The sequence below is a fragment of the Macaca thibetana genome, chromosome 19 (genome assembly GCF_024542745.1).
Source record: "Macaca thibetana thibetana isolate TM-01 chromosome 19, ASM2454274v1, whole genome shotgun sequence".
Lineage (NCBI taxonomy): Eukaryota > Metazoa > Chordata > Mammalia > Primates > Cercopithecidae > Macaca > Macaca thibetana.
Window position 1 is genome coordinate 17,674,630 of NC_065596.1, and position 22,568 is coordinate 17,697,197.

Sequence of the window (22,568 nt, forward strand, 5' to 3'; positions counted from 1 at the left end):
GTTGGTCAGGCTGGTCTCGAACTCCTAACCTCAGATGATCCACCGGCCTCAGCTTCCCAATGTGCTGGGATTACAGGCACGAGCCAGCACATCTGGCCTAGCAACCTCAATTGTATCTGCAAACTTAATTCCCCTTTGCCATGTAACAAATGTAAGTCAGCCCAGGCTGCTATAACGAAACACTACAGAGTGGGATCTTAAACTGCAGACATTTATTTCTGGAGGCTGGGAAATCCAAGGATAAGGTGACTGGCTAGCTCAGTTCCTGCTGAGGGATTTCTTCCTACCATGCCTTCTTGCTGTGTACTCCTATGGTAAAATGAGAGAGAAAGAGCTCAGGTTTGTCTATTTCTTATGGAACTAATTCCATCTTGCAGGGGCCATCGTTATGAGTTCATCTAACCCTAATGAGCTCCCAAAGGCCCTACCTCCAAATTCCAGCCCACTGGGAGACAGGGCTTCAACATAAGAGTTTTGATAGGGCCCAGTGTGGTGTCTCATGCCTATAATCCCAACACTTTGGATGAGGCAGGAGGATCACTTGAGGCCAGGAGTTCAAGACCAGCCTGGGCAACATAGCAAGACCCCCTACAGAAACGAAAACCAAAAGTAGCCAGGCTGGTGGCGTGTGCTTGTGTAGTCCCAGCCACTCAGGAGGCTGAGGTGGGAGAATCACTTGAGCCCAGGAGATTGAAGCTGCAGTGAGCCATGATTGCACCCCTGCACTCCAGCCCAGCCTGGACAATAGAGAAAGACCCCTTCCCTGAAAAAAAAATTAACAAAAAATTAATTTTGAGCTGGGCGTGCTGGCTCACGCCTATAACCCCAACACTTTGGGAGGCTGAGGCAGGTGGATCACTTGAGGTCAGAAATTCAAGACTAGCCTGGCCAACATGGCGAAACCCCATCTCTACTAAAATTACAAAAATTATCCAGGTGTGGTGGCAGATGCTGGTAATTCCAGCTACTTGGGAGGCTGAGACACGAGAATCACTTGAACCCAGGAGGCAGAGGTTGCAGTGAGCCAAGATCCAGTCACTGCACACCAGTCTGGGCGACAGAGCGAGATTCCGTATCAAAACAACAACAACAGTAATAATAATAATTTTGGGGTCGAGCGCGGTGGCTCACACCTGTAATCCCAGCACTTTGGGAGGCCGAGGCGGGCGGATCACGAGATCAGGAGATCGAGACCATCCTGGCTAACACGGTGAAACACCGTCTCTACTACAAATTTAAAAAATTAGCTGGGCGTGGCGGCAGGCGCCCGTAGTCCCAGTTACTCAGGAGTCTGAGGCATGAGAATGGTGTGAACCTGGGAGGCGGAGCTTGCAATGAGCCGAGATCAAGCCACTGCACTCCAGCCTGGGCAACACAGTGAGACTCCGTCTCAAATAAATAAATAAATAAATAAAAATAATAATTTTGATGGGACACAATTCAATTTATAATGATAACACATTTATTGGTTGGGAGGATCAGGAGGTGGACATTTGGGGGAAAGGGGCCATCAAGCTGCCCACCACATCCAGCGAGGTCACAGGGGCGGTTGTGACTTCATCCCCCTCTTGGTCCCCCACACAACCCTCCCACTAGACACTCCCGCATGGTAGCTGGAGCGGCAAACTACTGCTTAGAGATTTGAAGCCAGGTGTCCTAACTTCCTCCATGGGCGCTCAGCCTGGAGAACCTCAGAACCCTTGCTCTAGGATCCAGACGCTCTTTAGGAGGGTCAAGAACTTACTCATCAAAGCCCCGCCTCCCCCGCCACCTCCACCCCCACCCCCATCCTGGAACCCTGGCTGTACACACGTGTATGGATACGTGTTTGGACACATGCATGACAACAACCTTGACCATCTCCCGTCACAGCAGGTGAGTTCAGGAAACACCGGTGTCCGAGCGCCTCTGGTCGGGACTGCAGGGAGAGGCCAGGCTACCCCCACTCTCTATGGGCCCACTCCCCTGCTAGCAGACCTAGAATTCCACCTTGAAGCAGGGCAGGGCAGGGAGGCAGGGAGGCAGGGCGCAATGACTCACGCATGTAATCCCAGCACTTTGGGAGGCAGAGGTGGGCGAATCACTTGAGGTCAAGAGTTAGAGACCAGCCTGGCCAACATAGTGAAACCTGTCTCTAATAAAAAAATATACATACAAAAATCAGTCAGGTGTGGTGGTGCACACCTATAATCCCAGCTACTCAGGAGGCTGAGGCAGGAATTGCTTGAACCTGGGAGGTGGAGGCTGCAAGGAGCTGAGATCATGCCACTGCACTGCAACCTGGGCAGCAGAGCAAGACTCCGTCTCAAAAAAAAAAAAAAATGCAGACTCGGGGGAACCTGGTGGGTCTTTCACCAGGAGGGTGCCCTAGATGTGTGTCTGGGGAAGGTGCCCCAACCTGGCTGAGGATGAGGGAGGGCCGGGTCTTCCCTGCAGGTGCTGGACACAGGAGAGCAGCTGATGGTCCCTGTGGAAGTCCTGGAAGTAGATAACGAGGGGGCCTTGTGGAAGTTTCTGCTCTCAGGAGCAATGGCTGGGGCGGTGTCTCGCACAGGCACGGCACCTCTGGACAGAGCCAAAGTGTACATGCAGGTGTGTATGGGTTGGAGGGAGGACGGGACACAGTGCTGGAGCCACTGGGGAGAACGTGGGGTGAGGACAGATAGAGTTGATGTAGATGGAGTTCAGGATGGGAGTGCTGGTTGGAGTTGGGCTCTCCTGGACTGGTTGAGATTGAGGTTGTGGGTGGTGATGGAGCTGGTGTGGACCTGGCTTGGAGTCGAGTTAGAGGAGTTGAGAGAACTTAACCAGGGACAGGGACCAACGGCTGGGCCAAGGTAGGGGTTGGAGGTCAGGGAATTGGGGGTGGGGTCTTTGGATGAGTTTAAAGACAGGGTAGGGGCCAGGCGTGGTGGCTCATGCCTCTAATGCCAGCACTTTGGGAGGCCCAGGGGAGGCAGATCACCTGAGGTCAGGAGTTTGAGACCAGCCTGGCCAACATGGCGAAACCCTGTCTCTACTAAATACAAAAAAATTAGCCGGGTGTGGTGGCATGTGCCTGTAGTCCCAGCTACATAGGAGGCTAAGGCAGGAGAATTGCTTGAACCCAGGAGATGGAGATTGCGGTGAGCTGAGATCGCGCCACTGCACTCCAGCCTGGGCAACAGAGTGAGACTCTGTCTCAAAAAAGAAAAAGGCAGCGTAGGACTGGAGCTATCTCAAGCAGGATATCTCACACCTATAGTCTCAGCTGCTCGGGAGGTTGAGGCAGGAGGATCGCTTGAGCCCAGGAGTTGGAGGCTGCAGTGAGCCATGATCATGCCACAAACTCTAGCCGGGGTGACAGAGCGAGATCCCTGACTAAAAAAATAAATGGGTGCAGTGGCTCACGTATATAATCCTAACACTTTGGGAGGCCAAGGAGGGAGGGTTGCTTGAGCTTAGGAGTTTGAGACCAGCTGGGCAGTATAGTGAGACCACATCTCTACAAAATGATAATAAATTAATTAAATAAATAAAAATTTAAAAAGGAGTTGGGCATGGTGACTCACACCTATAATAATCTTAGCACTTTGGGAGGCCAAAGTGGGAAGATCGCTTGAGCCCGAGAGTTTGAGACCAGCCTGGGCAACCTAGTAAGACCCCATCTATACAAAACATTTTACAAAATTAGCCTGCCATGGTAGCATGCACCTGTAGTCCCAGCTACTTGGGAGGCTGAGGTGGGAGGATCACTTGAACCCAGGAGTCTCAGGCTGCAGTGAGCTGTGATTGCATCACTGCATTCCAGCCTGGGCAACAGAACAAGACCCTGTCTCAAAAACATAAACAAACAAAAAAAACAAGAAAGAAAAGAAAAACAAGGCCAGACATGGTGGCTGACGCCTGTAATCCCAGCAATTTGGGAGGCCAAGGTGGGCGGATCACCTGAGGTCAGGAGTTCCAGACCAGCCTGGCCAACATGGCAAACCCCCGTCTCTACTAAAAATACAAAAATTAGCCAGGTGTGGTGATGTGAGCCTGTAATCCCAGCTACTCGGGAGGCTGAGGCAGGAGAATTGCCTGAACCAGGGAAGCAGAGGTTGCAATGAGCTGAGATCCCCCCACTGCACTCCAGCCTGGGCGACAGAGTGAGACCCCGTCAAAAAAATAAAATAAAAGAAAAGAAAAGAAAATAAGGAAGGAAGGAAGGAAGGAAGGAAGGAAGGAAGGAAGGAAGGAAGGAAGGAAGGAAGGAAGGAAGGAAGGAAGGAAGGAAGGAAGGAAGGAAGGAAGGAAGGAGAAAGGGAGAAAGAAAGGAAAGGATGGAAGGAAGAAAGAAAGAGAAAAGAACTGAGGAGAAGATGAAGAAGAGGGATGAGGCAGGAATGTGGGTCGATGTTGGCTTTGGGTCCGTGTTGTGTGCGATTCTAGAACTGGCTGGGGAAGGGGCTGGGGAAGGGGCTGAAGAAGGAATGGGGATGGGATGGGGATGGGTTCGGGTTGGGTGGCTGGGGAGTTCCCGGTGGGGCTGCGCTTGGGGTGGGGATGGGGACAAGACAGAGGTAAGGAGGGGCTCCTCCAGGGTCCTCCCTCCACCCAGGTCTACTCCTCCAAGACGACCTTCACCAACCTGCTGGGGGGGCTACAGAGCATGGTCCAGGAGGGAGGCTTCCGCTCCCTGTGGCGGGGCAACGGCATCAACGTGCTCAAGATTGCTCCCGAGTATGCCATCAAGTTCTCCGTATTCGAGCAGGTGGGGAATGAGGGGTCTGCTTCCCCCAGCTCAAGCCCAAACCCCTCCCACACCCCAAAACTCCAGGCCCTTGTTCAAGACACACGCTCACCCTGCAGACCCCAGGCCTCTTCCCCGCGTGGGTTTTGTGTCGGAGGGTGGCTGACTTCTCTCTCCTCCTCTCTCCTCTCCCAGTGCAAGAATTACTTCTGTGGAATACATGGGTCCCCGCCCTTCCAGGAGCGTCTCCTCGCTGGTTCCCTGGCCGTGGCCATCTCCCAGACCCTCATCAACCCCATGGAGGTAAGAGAACATCTGCCCCACAGGTGAGGAAACGCTGTGTAAATTAGTTACCCACGTTGCTGGGCTACTTCCTCTTCCTCCTTTTTCCCCTCCTCCTCCCCTCCCCCTTTCTCCTCCTTTTTTCTCCCACTTGTCCCTCCTCCCCCTTCACCTCTTCCTCCTCCTCCTTTCTCCCCTTGTCCTCCCCTCCTCCTTTTTCCCTCCTCCTCCCCTCCTGCTTTCTCCCTCCTCCCCTCGTCCTTTCTCCCTCCTCCCCTCCTCCTTTCTCCCTCCTCCCCTCCTCTTTTCTCCCTCCTCCTCCCCTTCACTTTCTTCTCCTCCCCTCCTTTCTCCCTCCTCCTTTCTTCTTGCACCTCCCCTCTCCTTTCTCCCTCCTCCTCCCCTCCTCCTTTCTCCCTCCTCCTCCCCACCTCCTCTCTCTCTCTCCTCCTCCTCCCCTTCTCCTTTCTCCCTTTCTCCTTTCTCCCTCCTCCTCTCCTCCTCCTTTCTCCCTCCTCCTCCCCGCCTCCTCCCCTCCTCCTTTCTCCCTCCTCCTCCCCTACTCCTCCCTTCCTCCTTTCTCCCTCCTCCTCCCCTCCTCCTTCCTCTCTTCCTCCTTCCCTCCTCCTTTCTTTTCTCCCACTTCTCCCTCCTCCCCTTCCTCCTCCCTTTCTCCCCTCTCCCTCCTCCCTTTCACCTTTTCCTCCTCCTCCCCTTTCTCCCTCCCCCTCCCCTCATCTTTCTCCTTCCTGCTCCTCTCCTCTTTCTCCTCCTCTATTCTCCCTTCTCCCCCTTCACCTCGTCCTCCTCCTCTTTTCTCCCTCCACTTCCCTTCCTCCTTTCTCCCTCCTCCTCCTTTCTCCCTCCTCTCCCTCCTCCCCCTTTACCTCTTTCTCTCCTCCTCCTCTCCAATCTCCTCTTCCTTTCTCTAAATTTATATATGTATATATTATATATAACATATATACAATATATACATATGTATTTATATATGTATATGTACATATGTGTGTATGTATGTATATATAAAACGTTTTCAGGCCAGACACCATGGCTCAGGCCTGTAATCCCAACACTTTGGGAGACTGAGCAGGGAGGACTGCTTGCTTGAGCCCAGGAGTTTGAGACCAGCCTGGGCAATACACCAAGACCCCATCTCTAATGAAAAAAAAAAAAAATCAGCCAGGTGTGGTGGCGCGTACGCCTGTAGTCCCAGATACTGAGGAGGCTGAGGTGGGAGGATCACTTGAGCCCAGAAGGTGGAGGCTGCAGCGAGCTGTGATGGCACGCAACTGCACTCCAGCCTGAGTGACAGATGGAGACCCTGTCTCAAAAATATATATATATGTTTTATATATAATATGCACATATATACATTACTTATTATATTAGTTATATATTGTGCATATAACATGTATATATTATATATAAATTGAATGTATATAATTACATTTATTATATAATATGTAATATAAAAATAGATAATATATATGCATGTTATATATAATATATGCAACATATATAATAATATGTATATAATATGTATATATACCATATATATGTAGACGTATATATTTTCTTTTTTTTTTTTTTTTTTTTTTTTTGAGGCGGAGTCTTCACTCTGTCGCCCAGGCTGGAGTGCAGTGGCGCGATCTCGGCTCACTGCAAGCTCTGCCTCCCGGGTTCACGCCATTCTCCTGCCTCAGCCTCCCGAGTAGCTGGGACTACAGGCGCCCGCCACCGCGCCCGGCTAATTTTTTGTATTTTAGTAGAGACGGGGTTTCACCGTGTTAGCCAGGATGGTCTTGATCTCCTGACCTCGTGATCCGCCCGCCTCGGCCTCCCAAAGTGCAGGGATTACAGGCGTGAGCCACGGCGCCCGGCCGACGTATATATTTTCATTCCTCATCTGAGAACCAGGAACCCTTCTTTTTTTTTTTTTTTTTTTTTTTTTTTTTTTTTTTTTTGAGAGTCTCACTCTGTCACCCAGGCTGGAGTTTCAGTGGAGCGATCTTGACTCACTGCCCACTGCAACCTCCAATTCCCGGGTTCAAGCGATTCTCCTGCCTCAGCCTCCCGAGGAGCTGGGATTACAGGTGCCTGCCACCACACCCAGCTAATTTTTGTATTTTTAGTAGAGACAGGGTTTCACCATGTTGCCCAGGATGGTCTCGAACTCCTGACCTCAAGTGATCCACCTGTCTTGGCCTCCCAAAGTGCTGGGATTACAGGCGTGAGCCACCGCACCCGACCTAGGGTTCACTCTTAAAGTAACAGTTCTATGGCTTTTGAGGAATGTATAATGACTTGTATCCACCATTGTAGTATCTTATGGAGTAGTTTCACTGCCCTAGGAAGGCCCTGTTCTCTACTTATTCACTCCCTTTCTTTCCCCCCAATGCTTGATCTTTTTGCCGTAAAGTTTTGCCAGCTGTCTTCAATTTTCGAGGCTTGATGGTATGTTTTCTTGCCTCCCTTCCCTGTTATTCTTAATCAATTTTCCAGGCCGTTCTCCTATGTTGATGTTTCCATATATATCTTATTTTTATTTTATTGATTTTTTTTTTGTAGAGATGGGGTCTCGCTTTGTTGCCCAGTCTGGTCTCAAACTCCTGGCCTCAAGCGATCCTCCCGCCTCAGCCTCCCAAAGGGCTGGGATGACAGACGTGAGCCTTCTTCCCTCACTCTCTCGGCCTTTGCCAGGATTTGTGCTTCAGAACTCAAAATTCAGAGAGCATCCCAGGGACTCTGACAGATCTGGGTCTGAAACCCAGCTCTTTGCTTTCCTGAGCCTCATTTTCCTTGTTTGTAGGGTGGGGACAATGGCTACCCCTGAGAATCATTGACAGGATTCAATTGAATGAGCTGCCTTGTTCCCCGCCATCCCCAGGTGCTGAAGACACGGCTGACCTTGCGACGGACGGGCCAGTACAAGGGGCTGCTGGACTGCGCCAGGCAGATCTTGCAGCGGGAGGGCACCCGCGCCCTTTACCGCGGCTACCTGCCCAATATGCTCGGCATCATCCCCTACGCCTGCACCGACCTGGCTGTCTATGAGGTATGGGTCCTCCAGAGGGGGTGGCAGGGGTGGCCGGAGCCCAGGCTGCTAGTGAGCTTTCTCCTGGCCCCCCTTCTCTTGCAGATGCTCCAGTGCTTCTGGCTGAAGTCAGGCAGGGATATGGGGGACCCCAGTGGCCTGGTCAGTCTGTCATCTGTGACGCTATCCACGACCTGTGGCCAGATGGCCAGCTACCCACTGACTCTGGTGCGCACCAGGATGCAGGCCCAAGGTCAGCCTGCCCCCAGCGGCCACCACGCATGCCCATTCCCCGCAAGGCCCTGGCTGTCTTAATTTTCTCATTCCCCAAAACTGAGTCCGGCACCCTCCATGTCTGATCCCAGCCCACTTTTGATGGCTTTTGAGACTCCATCTCAATATATACATATAAAGTAGCCAGGCATGGTGATACAGACCTGTGGTCCCAGCGACTTGGGAGGCTGAGCCTGGAGGATCCCTTGAGCTCTGGAGATCGAGGCTGCAGTGAGCTATGATCGTGCCTCTGCACTCCAGCCTGAGTGACAGAGCCAGATCCTATCCCCACTGCCACCCTCGAAGAAAATTTCCTAAAATTAATCCTGAAAACTCCTACTCAAACACTCCCCCACTCTTCCTAAAACTGACCAATTTCCTCTAAGACTTCGAAATTCCTTTCCTACTGACCCCTGGGGCCCCTCCCTACCGGTGGCTTCAGCACCTGTCTGCAACATTCCAGACTCCTAGGAGGCCGGGTCATCTCTGGCCTAGTTCTGATCTTGTCTGTGTCCCTGCAGATACCGTGGAGGGCTCAAATCCCACCATGCGCGGAGTCCTCCAGCGGATCCTGGCCCAGCAGGGCTGGCTAGGGCTGTACCGAGGCATGACCCCCACGCTACTGAAGGTCTTACCAGCAGGTGGCATCAGCTATGTGGTGTACGAAGCCATGAAGAAAACCCTGGGCGTATAGGCTGTGAGCTGGACGACACAGCCTAGGCAGAAATGGGACAGGAGGACCTGATGACCCCTGGCCTCAAAGAGCCCTCAAGGCCTCAAGGCTCAGGCCCTGGAGCAGTTGTTGGTGGCAAAAGCAGGCTGGGGGTGGGGTGGGGGTGGGGCGCTGGGTCAGAAGATTCCTGAGGCTGGGGTTGGTGGGTGGGGGGTGATGCTGCGTCAGAAGATTCCCGGGGCTCCCTCCCCACGGTGCAGCCTGAGACAAGAAACGTGGACTCCAGTCTGGCTCCTTGTGGGTCGTCCTGGCTCCAGGGCGAAATGGTGAACATGTCACACAACGAGGAATAAAGAGATGGTTTTTGTTGAACGTGTCTGGATACCTGGGCCTAGGAGTGGAACTGGGTGCATGAGATCCCTGGACCCAGTAGGGGAGCTGGGGACCTTGCGCCTCTGGGTACTGAATGGGAATTTGTGTCCAGGAGAGGAGGTGAGGACCCAGGATAGGAGCTTGAGGCTCTATTCCCAGGGCATTATGCGAAGGGAGTGAGGGGTGTGAAGTGAGGGGCTGTGATCCCTGGATCCCGGTTGTTGGAACGGCTCTGGACTCGGTAGGGGGGCTGGTTCCTTGAGTCCTGCAAGAGAACTGGACGCTCTAGATGGGGGGTCGAGAAAGAAGAGGGCCCAGGGGATCCCAGGTTTCCTGCTTTCCGGCCTCCCCACCCCCAGAAGCGGTCGATCTCTAACGCTTCAAGCGGGCCACGTGCCTGGCCTACCCAGCCAGGCTCCCAGGGAGCTAACCCAGACGTCAGGCCTGAGTTCGGGCAGCCGGTTGCCACCGCCCACGTCGGCTGCCATTCACTACAGCTCCCGCTAATCCCCTCTCGCTGTCTGGTGGCCGACTCCGCCCCAATGCAGCGGCACTTCCACTGGCTCCCACCAAAACTGGGCGCCTTGATTTCCTTCATTCCCATTTGTCCAGACCAGTGTCAGTCACCGAACACCCACCCATGTCGCTCAGCCATTGGTTTAGAAGTCAGGGCTAGAAAGGGATTCTGGTTAACAAGGGAAGCAATTAAAGTCCAAAGCCAACCTCATCACCCAGAACTCGTCAGGGATTGGATTAAATTCACTGCCCATCTTTACAAGCACCACCTCTCACGTGCATTCATTGGCTTCTGTCCACGACTATCAAGCCGAACGCCCACCCAGCCAGTCCATAGGAGTCTTTCACTAGGCCCTGCCTTACAGTCCACGTGACTCTTCAGAACCGTCAATCTAATTCTGAAGCCGCCCCGCGAATCTGGCACTCGCGTTTCATTGGGCCTCCTGCTTTCTCAGATCGCCTTCATTTGCCCGCCCAGCACCGGCAGCTCGCAGCTATTGCCTCTGAGAGCTGTCAGTCACTCTGAGCCTCCCGCCCACTGCCCCTCGTTGCATTCCGATTGGCCACCTCCTTCAGAGCTCGCGATTGGCGTCCGGGGTGCGGCGTCTGCCTCCCATTGGCCCGCAGGAGCCGTCCGTCACGCCGGCGGCGGGAGGGGGCCACCCTCTCCCCCCTCGTCGTCTTCCCAGCGGCTGGGTTCCCAGAGTGCTCCGCGGCCGTGTGGAGCGAGGCCTTGTTCCCGCGTTGAGCCGCCGCCGCCGCCGCCGCCTCCTCAGCTTCAGCCTCCGCGCCAGGCCCGGCCCCGCCGCGCCATGTCGGACTACAGCACGGGAGGACCCCCGCCCGGGCCGCCGCCACCCGCCGGCGGGGGCGGGGGAGCCGGGGGCGCCGGGGGAGGCCCTCCGCCGGGCCCGCCAGGCGCGGGGGACCGGGGCGGCGGCGGCCCTGGCGGCGGCGGCCCGGGCGGGGGGTCGGCCGGGGGCCCCTCTCAGCCACCCGGCGGAGGCGGCCCGGGAATCCGCAAGGACGCCTTCGCCGACGCCGTGCAGCGGGCCCGCCAGGTGAGGAGGCCGAGGGCCTGAGGGGCGCGCTCGCGCGCGCGCGCAGGCGGGGGAGGGGGCGGGGGTCACGTGCGCGCGCGCGCGCGGGGTCGCGGAGGGGGGGCCCGGGCCGTCGCGGGGTCACGTGGGCGGTAGGCGGGGGCCTGGCCCTCCCGCTGCGCCTCGAGTGGGCTCCCTGCGGGTGACCCCCCTGCAGGGGGTAGGGGCGCACTGGGGGTCACCAGGAGCGGCCCCTGGGTATGCAGGTGCCCCTGAGCTCCGGGACGCACTTTTGGGAGCCCCCCTTAGCCCCCCGCCTTAGGACATGCCTGGAGGCAGGGGTCCACCTTCCCGGGTGGAGAGTCTTTACTCTCCTCCCCATATCAGGGCAAAGGGCAGTGTTTGCCCCCAACTCTATCCCATTTCTGTTCCCTCCCTAGAAGGAAGGGACATTGTGGGGGTGGGAGGGACAGTCCTTGCTCTTGAGTCGGGAAAGTGGATGGGGACCTGTCTAGGACTGAGCACTTGTGCGAAATGGGAAGACGAGCATGGGGACTGGCTTTTGGATGCTTTGGTGGCTTGAAAGCGTGGTCTGTCTCTCTGGGGGAAAGAAGGGAGGGTCTCCCACCACCGTGTATTAAGGCGTGATGACAACAAGGAAGTGTCACATGCTACTAGGACTGACCTCTCCAGCTCCATTTGCAGCCTCCTCATGGCCTGGAGGGTTGGTGGTCTGTAGAATGGGAGGACTTTGCAGCCTTTCGGGAAACCGACCGGCTCCTGGGCTGTCCCAATGCCTCCGGGGCTAGAGACTGGCTCCTCCCAAGGTGGGAGGTCCCGTTAGGTGAACGCCTGTGTTCTGGCCCTCTGTGGTCTCTGACTAACTCACCCTTGGAGTTGGGTGGGTTCTAGCGTGCACTTGGTCTTATTGCCCATGGAACCGTCTTGATTCTGGGGCAGCTTGAAGGGAGGGAGCTGGTGCTGTCAGTTGGTGGGGACAGGCCCCCTGTGGGCGTCCCATGAACTTTGGCTCTAGGGCAACATAGAAAAATGGAGACTGGTAGAAAGGGAGATTCTTAATATGATTTAGGTTTCTAAACCTGGACTCTGATCCTAAGTTTGCTGGGTTGAGGTTTCTTTAAAGTTGCTCTTCACGTGTCTGAGATGGAACTTGTGTCCCATAGAGTCCTGTTTTCGTTTTTTGTTTTGTTTCGTTTTTTGAGACCGAGTCGCACTCTCATCCAGGCAGGGGTGCAGTGGCGCGACCTCAGCTCACCACAGCCTCCACCTCTCCAGTTGAAGTGCTCCTCCTGCCTCAGCCTCCCGAGTAGCTGGGATTACAAGTGTGTACCGCCACACCCAGCTAATCTTTGTATTTTTAGTAGAGGTGGGATTTCACCATGTTGGCCAGGTTATCTCGAACTCCTCACTTGAAGTGATCTGCCAGCCTTGGCCTCCCAAAGTGCTGGGATTACAGGCGTGAGCCACCGCGTCCAGCCATCCAAAGAATCTTCTGTTTTCTATTTTGGTCAAATGAGGATTTCATATCCCTTGAAGTGATCACTCTGATCAAATTTATTCAGTAAATTGAAAAAAGGATTTTGAGAGTGGGGGAGATAAGGGAAAGTTGAACTCTTCAGCATCCCAGGAAAACTGGGCTAAAAAAACACACACTTTCTGGTTGTGTGAGCTGGGGCCACTGGCAGAAGGAAGTGTCTGAAAGCTCCTGGAGATGACCTGGGGACCCTCCCTGGCACCTGAGCCTGTGTTCCCGTCAGCCGTAGAATGAAGTCAGTGTGGATTATGGGCTGGCCACAATTAAGACACAAATCACAGCAGAAGGGAAGAGAGGAATTTTGATAATCCCGGATAACTGGTGAGAACCTTGAGGCCTAGGTTCAAAACTCGTTCTAGGATGTCTTAACCAGCTGACTCTTCCCTAAATTGGAGGGCCAGACACCAAGACCTGACGGGCTTTCATATCCAGGAAATGTTCTGAGAAGTTGACCTGGGTGCCATGGAGGGTTGTTTCTGGTGGTAATTCTTCTGTGCTTACTACTTTATTCTAGATTGCAGCCAAAATTGGAGGCGATGCTGCCACAACAGTGAATAACAGCACTCCTGATTTTGGTTTTGGGGGCCAAAAGAGACAGTTGGAAGATGGAGGTAACTCCCTGCTGCCGTCTTTAGCTTAGGAGGAAGGGCTGGGGGCCTAAAGGGGTGCTTTTGTTTGAGTGTGGTTCAGAGGGGGTGGGTGTTGCTGCTGTTTGGTCTTTTTAAACTTCAGCAGTCCCGGCTTTGTTAATTCTTTTTGTTCCGTGTGCCATCCTGAGGTATCAGGTGGCAGAGAGGAGGGCAGATTGATTGTGACTGGGTCGAAGTTGTAAGTTCCCAAGATGATTCCTCTCCTTCTGGGAGGCTGAGGCAACCAGGAGCAGTTAGTGAGTCTTGATGTGAAGTTGGCCCAGCCCTGGGGTGCGTCGTGTGACCGCAAGTAGTGGGTGATCATCTCCTGACCAACTCCACTGTTATCCATGACACCCCTCCCTGCTAGAGGCGGGTGCTGTCCTAAACCGGGAGGACTCAGGTGCCTGGTGGTGTTTGCGTGTTCCGAAGGCTTTTTTACTCTGGGCGTTGGTGGCGGGATTGGCGGAGTCTGGCCCCGTCAGGGGCCGGTCTCTCCTAGGCTCCTGTCTCAGCTCTTGTTAAGGGTGCGGGCTGAGGGGCACTGGTTACCTTGGACATGTGGCACCAGCATCAGGTTCGAGGTGGCCGTGGGTGGGCGGGTGCTGCATCTGCCACCCTCTCTCTTTCCCAGATCAACCGGAGAGCAAGAAGCTGGCTTCCCAGGGAGACTGTAAGTCCAGGGGGTCTGCAGGCAGATACGTGGCTTCAATGGGTTGAGGTTTTCAGGAGTCAGTGAGGAGGTGGCAGCTCTTTACAGAGGCGCCTGGTGCTTTCATTCTGGGGCCCATACATTTGAGGGATCCCAGGACCCCTGAAATTGAGGCAGATGAACTCTGCTTTTATGGGGAGGGGATCCACAGCATCCATCAGGCACTGGAGCAGGCTGGGGACCATGGTGCCAAGCTCAGCTCCCACTGCCCCGGGGCAGGCAGTGCCAAGTGCCCAAGGAGGAGCTAAGCCAGTCTTTGCTTTGGGTTTTCTCTCTACAGCAATCAGTTCTCAACTTGGACCCATCCATCCTCCTCCAAGGTAAGCCACGGTGGGGCCCACACTGCTTTCTTGTCTGTTGGCCAGCAGACTGGCCTTTCTTCTGGCTTGGGAGGGCTCTGACTGGGGTCGCCTCTCTCAGGTTTTATCCCCCAGTGCCAGTTGACCAGAGAGTGCTCAGATGGGAACGAGACAGAGGAGCTGTGTCCGTTCCTCGTACCCCTTGTCTGTAGGGCTGTGGGAGGAGAGGGTCATGGCAGTCACTGTAGAGACAGGGTGTTCTCCGCACCCTATGGCTTCCTCCGCTGGGGTGGGGACTCTGAGCAGAACAAATATTGTCGTCCTGGAAGAGGCTGGGAGGGCCTTACCTCCCTCCCTCCCACATCTGCAAGTGCCCATCCCACTCCGTGCTGTGGCGCTCAGGGCTCTTTGCCCGACCAAATGGACTGAGGTGAACCTGACACAGGGCAGTTGTCGGGGGCCAGTTTTTTGTTTGTTTGTTTTTTAATGGGCTGGTAGTTTCATAAAATACTAGGAAAATAAGATGAAAAGGACATACAGCTGGCTTTTTAGAGCTCAGCAATGTAGAGTGACTGTCAGTTTGCTGTGAGTCTCAGTGCTCGCTCTCGCCCTGAATCAATGGGACGGCACCAGGCCACAGCCCACAATGCCCAGACCAAATCTCTCAGGGCACAGATGGGGAAACTGAGGCCTCCAGAGGTTTGGTGGCCTGTCTGGTCAGATTCTGCTTAGGCCTACGGTGGCAGAGGTTTCAAGTAGACCTTCCAGAACTTCTGTTCTCCTCCCTTCCCACTTGAGAACTGACCTTGGGCATGTCTCTCTACAGGACTTCAATGACAGAAGAGTACAGGGTCCCAGACGGCATGGTGGGCCTGAGTGAGTGTGGGTTACCTTGGGTGGGGAGGCCCACTCTTCCCCAGGAGGAAGTGTCCTGTGAGCTCCTGCCAGCCCAGAAGCCCTGGTCTGAGAGAGCTCCTGTGTGCTGTTCTCATTTGTCCCTCCTTCATCCCCTCTGGGCAGAGGATAGGAGCCCTCTAGAGGACTGCTGCCCTCCTGAACATCAGAGGGGCTGGGGCCCTGGCCACGCAGTCTCCTGAGGCCCGGGTTCCCTTCCCTCATCACGCTTTGCTTTTCTCCTTCTTTCTCCATCCAGTTATTGGCAGAGGAGGTGAACAAATTAACAAAATCCAACAGGATTCAGGCTGCAAAGTACAGATTTCTCCAGGTACAAGAGCGTCAGATTCCTGCCAGAAAGGGGGCCGGGGTTGGGCCCTTTGCACTTTCCTTTAATTAATTTTCACGGGGACTGTGGACAGGAAGCGAGCTGGCGCTTGGTGGTGGTTACTATGGCCTGGGCTCAGTGCAGTATCTCACTGCACTGGTACTGCCCACGGGGTGCAGCTGTGACTTATTTTCAGTGGGTAGGGATGGCCTGAGGTGGCAGGGCTAGCATTTCACACAGGGGCCTGGTTGCAGACACCAAGCTCCGCAGCACTGCACTGACCTGCCGCGTGAGTGAAAGCACCCCGGCAAGACTGCATGAGGCAGGTGGTGCCTTGGAAAGAGGGATCCCTCTGAGGTCAGGCCCAGGTGCAGATCCCAGTTCTGACTGTACATCTGCTCTTAGGCAATATAGTTACCTCTTTGAATCTCAGAGTCCTGAGGTACAGAAAGCTTGCTCGGTAGGGGGCTCTGAGGCTTCATGTGGGTGTGTAGCACGTGCTGTCTGTAGAAGAGGCTCTGGTGGTCACCGCTAGTAGTGGGGGTGGCCAGGTCCTGGACCTTCTGGAATCTGCCATTCCCTCCACCTCATCCTTTTCCCTAAAAGTGCTGCCTCTCTTCTGGGATCCCTTCCCAACCTTGGCCTTGCCTCAAGCAGCCTCCCAGGTGTTTAGGGGAAGTAAACTGATTTGTCAAGCTGCTGAATGGGACAGAAGTGGCTCTTGATCGTTCTGAAAGTTTCCTCATGTCCAAGGCAGGCCTTTCTCTGCCTGTGGGCCAGGGAGGGCACTGACCCTATTTCCTCTTTCCAGACAGCGGTGGCCTACCTGAGCGCAGCGTGTCCTTGACAGGAGCCCCAGAATCTGTCCAGTAAGTCCCCGCAGGACCTTTCATTGTGATGTGGGGGACAAGCAGAAGCCCGCTCTGTCCCTTTGAATTGAAAGTTGGGAGCAACTCGCATGTGCTCCACTCTTGCCCCCTTCTCCAGAGAGCCATGTTAACATTAGGCTGATTCCCTAGCAGCCCAAGACCTGGGGAATCTGGAGCCTGAACAGCTCCAGTGACTGGCCTCTCTTCCCTGTCATCCTTGCACATGTTGGGGTCGCCTTCCCTTTGAGCTGGGTGGGCCACCAGACCAGTACCTTTCTCCAGTGGTGGCACCCACTCCTCCCCTTCCCAGGAAAGCGAAGATGATGCTGGACGACATTGTGTCTCGGGGTCGTGGGGGCCCCCCAGGACAGTTCCACGACAACGCCAACGGGGGCCAGAATGGCACCGTGCAGGAGATCATGATCCCTGCGGGCAAGGCTGGCCTGGTCATCGGCAAGGGCGGGGAGACCATTAAGCAGCTGCAGGTGAGGGCAGCACCTGGGCAGCTTCCTCCGCATCTGTGCACCACCCCCCACCACCACAGCAGCCCAGGAAGTCCTGGGAGAGCCCAGCACTAACAGTTAACCTTGGTTGTAAAGGAACGTGCTGGAGTGAAGATGATCTTAATTCAGGACGGATCTCAGAATACGAATGTGGACAAACCTCTCCGAATCATTGGGGATCCTTACAAAGTGCAGGTGAGCACACCCTGGGGTGGTGGACGGGGCTTTGGAGCAGCATGGGCAGGTGGGCAGGGCCAGCAGCCTCAGGTCTGCATTCCGCCGGAGAGATACATGAACAGTTGGTCATAACACCAAGAGGCTTGCAAGAGTGCTAGCTCAGAGGGCGACCCTGAACTAACTCCCAGCTTTGTGTGTGTGAGGCACCGGCCTCACCTCTGACCTTCTGCTTTCTTATCTGGAAATGGGACTGTTGTCAGTGCCTCCCCATTCAAGTGGCAGGTAGAAAGCTTAGTAGGGTGCCATGCTGGGCTCAGCCAGGGTTCATGGGTCCTTTGCTGAGGCCCACATCCCCTGAGAAGGTAGGGGGTGTGTGGGGCAGCAAGACTCACCCGTGAGGGCTGCCTCTCCTGTGTGTTTGCAGCAAGCCTGCGAGATGGTGATGGACATCCTCCGGGAACGTGACCAAGGCGGCTTTGGGGACCGGAATGAGTACGGATCTCGGATTGGCGGAGGCATTGATGTGAGTGTGGGCCTTGCCTTCACCCCCCGGTGGAGGGAGGGGCCGGGGTGAGTGCTCCTCGTGGCCAGTGGACAGCAGAGGGCAGCAGAGCTGCGGGCCGAGCCGACCCTGCCGCCTCCTTCCTCAGGTGCCAGTGCCCAGGCATTCTGTTGGCGTGGTCATTGGCCGGAGCGGAGAGATGATCAAGAAGATCCAGAATGATGCTGGCGTGCGGATACAGTTCAAGCAAGGTCAGGGCCTGGCCAGCGTCCCTCCCCCCACCCTCTTCAGGAGGCAGGCTCTGAGGGAGCTGGGCACCGTGGTCAGCCAGGTGGCCTCCATAGCACCTCATGGCTCCTAGTCCAGCCGTCAGAACATGCCCAGTCCCTTCTCTCCTCTGGGACGGCTGCATGAGGGGGTGACATGGGCTTTCCACATCCAGGGGACCGTGTGTCCCTGTCCCTGTCAGATCTCTTCCTCCCCCCATGATGGAGCCCATCCTGACAGGACAGCCCTGGGTGTCCCACAGGCTGGATCAGGTTATTCCACCTCAGCTCTGGACTCTTGCCAGTCCTCAGCCAGTCTCTGAGCTGCCTGCCGTGGGGAGAAGGGCCCCTCTGGCTTTTCAGATATTTACTGTTCTGTAAAATCTCACAGTGCTGGGGGTGCTGTGTGCTGGAAGAAGCTTGAGCCACCCCCTGGCTTGGCCGTGGGTTTCCTTCTCTGGGAATGTGGGCCGCCTCCCCCTCGATCCCTGAGCGGGTGGAAGCTGGGAGCGGCGCAGCGTGTCTGAGATCTCAGGCCAGCGTGGTGTCTGCGCTGGAGGCGGCGTTGCAGGGCTCTGGGGTGGGCACTTTTAAACTTGTCTCTCTGCTCTCTTGGTGCTGGCCTCAGATGACGGGACAGGGCCCGAGAAGATTGCTCATATAATGGGGCCCCCAGACAGGTGCGAGCACGCAGCCCGGATCATCAACGACCTCCTCCAGAGCCTCAGGGTAGGTGGCCCCGGGTGCTGAAGGGCCTGGCAGGGCCTCCAGGGGAGTGTGGAGACCAGATCGGCTTCTAGGGTTCGTCTTCTTCCTCTTGTCTTGCAGAGTGGTCCCCCAGGTCCTCCAGGGGGTCCAGGCATGCCCCCAGGGGGGCGAGGCCGAGGAAGAGGCCAAGGCAATTGGGGTCCCCCTGGTGGGGAGATGACCTTCTCCATCCCCACTCACAAGTGTGGGCTGGTCATCGGCCGAGGTGAGTGTGGCCCCCTGCCCCTTGCCCCCCCTTTCCTGGGCCACCACTGCAGGCCACCTTCACCTTCTGCATTTTTGCAGGTGGCGAGAATGTGAAAGCCATAAACCAGCAGACGGGAGCCTTCGTAGAGATCTCCCGGCAGCTGCCACCCAACGGGGACCCCAACTTCAAGTTGTTCATCATCCGGGGTTCGCCCCAGCAGATTGACCACGCCAAGCAGCTTATCGAGGAGAAGATCGAGGTGGGTTGGGGCGGGCTCTGGGGGTTTGGGCTCGCAGCCCAGATCCCAGCCCACTCACCTCGGCTACTCTCCTTCCTTCCAGGGTCCTCTCTGTCCAGTTGGACCAGGCCCAGGCGGCCCAGGCCCTGCTGGCCCAATGGGGCCCTTCAATCCTGGACCCTTCAACCAGGGGCCACCCGGGGCTCCCCCACAGTGAGTATCCTTCTCTGCCTCCTGGGCTTTGGGGGCGGGGGTTCATTGAGCTGGCAAGAAGAATAACAGACCCCATTTCCCTAGAAGTGCAGGTGGGGGGCCTCATCCAGCCCGTTTTCGTGGATACCATCAACAGGCCCTCTCCTGTCCACTGCTACAGCACATATGCCTTTCAGCATCTCTCTGCCCACGTGGAAGTTTCAGGGGCTTATTTCGTGTCTTCGAGCTGACAGTGCATGTCCTTCAAGTTGCCTCTTGTCTAGGCTTTTCCTAGGCGCCCTGTTGAGCCTGGTGGTCTGGGTCTCTTGTTCCCCCCCACTGAAAAACGTCCCCACCCCAGGTGGGCCGACTGCGGCCACCCCCGCACCACTGCTCAAACATCCCTTTCTTCTCTCCTGCAGTGCCGGGGGGCCCCCTCCTCATCAGTACCCACCCCAGGGCTGGGGCAATACCTACCCCCAGTGGCAACCGCCTGCTCCTCACGACCCAAGTAAGTGATGGGCCGCCTGGGGAGGGCGGGCCCTGTTCTGTGCCCATGTCTCACCCGGGGTATCTCCTGCAGGCAAAGCAGCTGCAGCGGCCGCGGACCCCAATGCCGCGTGGGCCGCCTACTACTCACACTACTACCAGCAGCCCCCGGGCCCCGTCCCAGGCCCTGCGCCGGCCCCTGCGGCCCCACCGGCTCAGGGTGAGCCCCCTCAGCCCCCACCCACCGGCCAGTCGGACTACACTAAGGCCTGGGAAGAGTATTACAAAAAGATCGGTGAGTCTGCAGGGCGGCGGGGGGGCTCCAGCCCTGCCGGGGGAGTGGTTTCTGACCTGTCTTGGCGCCCTCACAGGCCAGCAGCCCCAGCAGCCCGGAGCGCCCCCACAGCAGGACTACACGAAGGCCTGGGAGGAGTACTACAAGAAGCAAGGTGAGTGGCCACCGACTGGGGACAGGGGCAGGGGCAGCCCTCACCCACAGCCTCTCACCTGTGTCTGTCCACCCACAGCGCAAGTGGCCACCGGAGGGGGTCCAGGAGCTCCTCCAGGCTCCCAGCCAGACTACAGTGCCGCTTGGGCGGAATATTACAGACAGCAGGCCGCTTACTACGGACAGACCCCAGGTCCTGGCGGCCCCCAGCCACCGCCCACGCAGCAGGGACAGCAGCAGGCAAGTGGGAATTGCCACCCTCCTCCTCCTCCTTTCTCCTTCCAACCCCCGGCCACCGTCCATCCTGCCTTAGTGGGTAGCGCCGGAAACCCCTTCCCCTGCGGGGTGTGCCCTTGATGCCTGCAGCGGGGGCCGTGTGGCTGGAGGTCTCCGGGAGTCCCCACGCACCACCAGGGAAGCATTCGCTGGGTCCAGAGGTTAAACGAAGAGGCCTCCCTGCGCCGGCTGCTCGTTCCTGTGTGCCGCTGTCGTGATGCTGGGGAGCGCTGAGACTCGCAGGCGGGACTTCTGAACTGCTGGGGAGTCGGGGGGCAGGCAGACAGCGCGGACGGTGGGCACCGGCCCGGCCGCCACCTTGCTCACAATCTGGCCACTTGGGAAGAAAACGTCTATTTTTTCCCCTTCTCTGCATCACTTTTTTGGTTTTTGTTCTTTTTATTCTTTTATTTTTTTTAACCCGTGATCTTTTTTCCCGTGTCCAAGTGACTGTGTTGCAGGCGGCCCGGCTCTGGCAGGGACTGGTGGGGACGCAGGGAGCGGCCCAGGCCCCTGCCCCGCCGGGCTTAGCCTCCCATGCGCTCGCGCTTGCCTGTGTCCCGGGCTTGTCTGTGAAGTGGGCGTGAAGATCGTTGCCACCTTCCAACCTACCTCACAGGGGTGTTGTGGGGACACCATGATCTCTGGATTGTTCATGTTGTTGTGCTGCGCCGGGAGCCGCCGCCCTCCGGAGACAGGGCAGCTCCCCTCCGACCCTAGCGCCTCCACCCTCCGCGGCCCCCGTTCCTCTCTTCCTGCTCTGTCCCTCCTTCTCCATCAGGGAGCAGCGTGACTTCAGCGAGTCCCGCGAGCACCTGGCTAGACAGTTAACAAGCACGTCCTTCCAGCCTGAGCCAGCGCAGGTTTGGGAGGGGGCTTCCTGCCCCCCCCACAACGGTGTTCCAGCCCCTCCTCTCTTCCGCCCCCTAGTCTCCCACCCTCCCCTCCCCGTAGTGACCAATTCCTATCTCTTCCCTCTCCGCAGGCTCAATGAATCGAATGAATGTGAACTTCTTCATCTGTGAAAAATCTTTATTTTTTTTTCCATTTTGTTCTGTTTGGGGGCTTCTGTTTTGTTTGGCGAGAGAGCGATGGCTGCCGTGGGGAGTATCGGGGAGCCCTCGCGGCAAGCGGTGGGAGGGGGCTTGGGGGCTTGCTGGGCCCTCACTCTCTCGCCTGTTCTGTGTCTCACATGCTTTTTCTTTCAAAATTGGGATTCTTCATGTTGAGCCAGCCAGAGAAGATAGCGAGATCTCGATCTCTGCCAAAAACACCTTAAACATTAAAACACAAAGAGCAAAGCAGAACTTAGAAAATTATATATATATATATTAAAAAGTCTCTATTCTTCACCCCCCAGCCTTCCTGAACCTGCCTCTCTGAGGATAAAGCAATTCATTTTCTCCCACCCTCGGCCCTCTTCTTGTTTTTAAAATAAACTTTTAAAAAGGAAAAAAAAAAGTCACTCTTGCTATTTCTTTTTTTTAGTTAGAGGTGGAACATTCCTTGGACCAGGTGTTGTATTGCAGGACCCCTTCCCCCAGCAGCCAAGCCCCCTCTTCTCCTCTCCTCCCGCCCTGGCTCAGCTCCTGCGGCCCCGCCCGTCCCCCCTCCCAGGACTGGTCTGTTGTCTTTTCATCTGTTCAAGAGGAGATTGAAACTGAAAACAAAATGAGAACAACAAAAAAAATTGTATGGCAGTTTTTACTTTTTATCGCTCGTTTTTAACTTCACAAATAAATGATAACAAAACCTCCCCGTCTGCGGGTGCTGTCTGTCTCCCCCGCTCCCTCCCTCCCTCCCTCCCTGTAGTTTTGAAGCAGATGTTTGTTCTTTATAGATGTTGTTTAAAAAGCCTGATAACGGTGATTGAAAATTACAAACTTTGTGTTTTTTTTTTTTTTTTTTTTAAGAAAAATAGAAAATAGTTTTCTTCAGGCGCAATGTGCTTTCCTAACCCTGCCCTCCACCTTTTTTTTTTTGTTAAATAAAGTGTTTTTTGTTTAAAAAAAAAGACTGCGTGCCGGCCGCAGTTGTGTTTGTGAGAGGAAACAAGTTGAGGAGCAAGTCTCGGCCGATTAGAGTGGGGTGTGGCCCCCCAAGACTTTCCCCTTCCGATGTGGGAAGGGGAGGCTGGCCAAGCCCAGCACTGCTGTCTTCCCCAACCCAGTTTCCTTCCAGCACCTTGGGGAGCAAGGCGCTCAGGAGGGCCTCAGGGACCAGTGTTCCCATGGATGGGCTGTTGCTACAGGAAGTCCTCTGGCCTGTTAACGTTCAGAGCCCTGAGGTAGGAGCCAGGTCCGTGCCAATGCTCGGTGGGTGATGGGAC

At 55.8% G+C, this 22,568-nt stretch overlaps 3 protein-coding genes across 5 annotated transcripts in view; 2 read left to right on the plus strand and 1 right to left on the minus strand.

The window, feature by feature from the left end:
* SLC25A41 (solute carrier family 25 member 41) overlaps positions 1 to 9,520 on the plus strand; it is an 11,345-nt gene extending 1,825 nt beyond the window's left edge. The window contains exons 1-7 of one of the 2 annotated variants that reach the window (XM_050770612.1): positions 1,462 to 1,875; positions 2,437 to 2,592; positions 4,583 to 4,735; positions 4,910 to 5,017; positions 7,887 to 8,054; positions 8,139 to 8,286; positions 8,828 to 9,520. In XM_050770612.1, coding sequence (XP_050626569.1) covers positions 1,669 to 1,875; positions 2,437 to 2,592; positions 4,583 to 4,735; positions 4,910 to 5,017; positions 7,887 to 8,054; positions 8,139 to 8,286; positions 8,828 to 9,000 — 1,113 coding nt within the window. In that variant the 5' untranslated portion in view covers positions 1,462 to 1,668 and the 3' untranslated portion in view covers positions 9,001 to 9,520. Of the gene's footprint in view, positions 1 to 1,461; positions 1,876 to 2,436; positions 2,593 to 4,582; positions 4,736 to 4,909; positions 5,018 to 7,886; positions 8,055 to 8,138; positions 8,287 to 8,827 lie in introns of those variants that run through there. The other variant, XM_050770613.1, reaches the window with a different exon arrangement.
* TRIP10 (thyroid hormone receptor interactor 10) overlaps positions 1 to 22,568 on the minus strand; it is a 550,254-nt gene that overhangs the window by 306,320 nt on the left and 221,366 nt on the right. The window lies entirely within an intron of this gene.
* KHSRP (KH-type splicing regulatory protein) lies at positions 10,574 to 22,250 on the plus strand. 2 transcript variants are annotated; one of them, XM_050770210.1, is made up of 21 exons: positions 10,574 to 10,928; positions 12,977 to 13,073; positions 13,726 to 13,764; positions 14,084 to 14,123; positions 14,929 to 14,978; positions 15,256 to 15,327; positions 16,136 to 16,193; positions 16,504 to 16,678; positions 16,793 to 16,891; positions 17,298 to 17,396; positions 17,524 to 17,626; positions 18,270 to 18,370; positions 18,470 to 18,614; positions 18,695 to 18,855; positions 18,938 to 19,047; positions 19,449 to 19,537; positions 19,610 to 19,810; positions 19,887 to 19,964; positions 20,043 to 20,084; positions 21,117 to 21,158; positions 21,812 to 21,897. In XM_050770210.1, the coding sequence occupies exons 1-21, from the start codon at positions 10,680 to 10,682 to the stop codon at positions 21,895 to 21,897; spliced, it is 2,136 nt and encodes a 711-aa protein (XP_050626167.1). In that variant the 5' UTR covers positions 10,574 to 10,679. The 2 variants fall into 2 exon arrangements, with proteins under 2 accessions (XP_050626167.1, XP_050626166.1); XM_050770209.1 differs by having other exon boundaries at positions 20,043 to 22,250.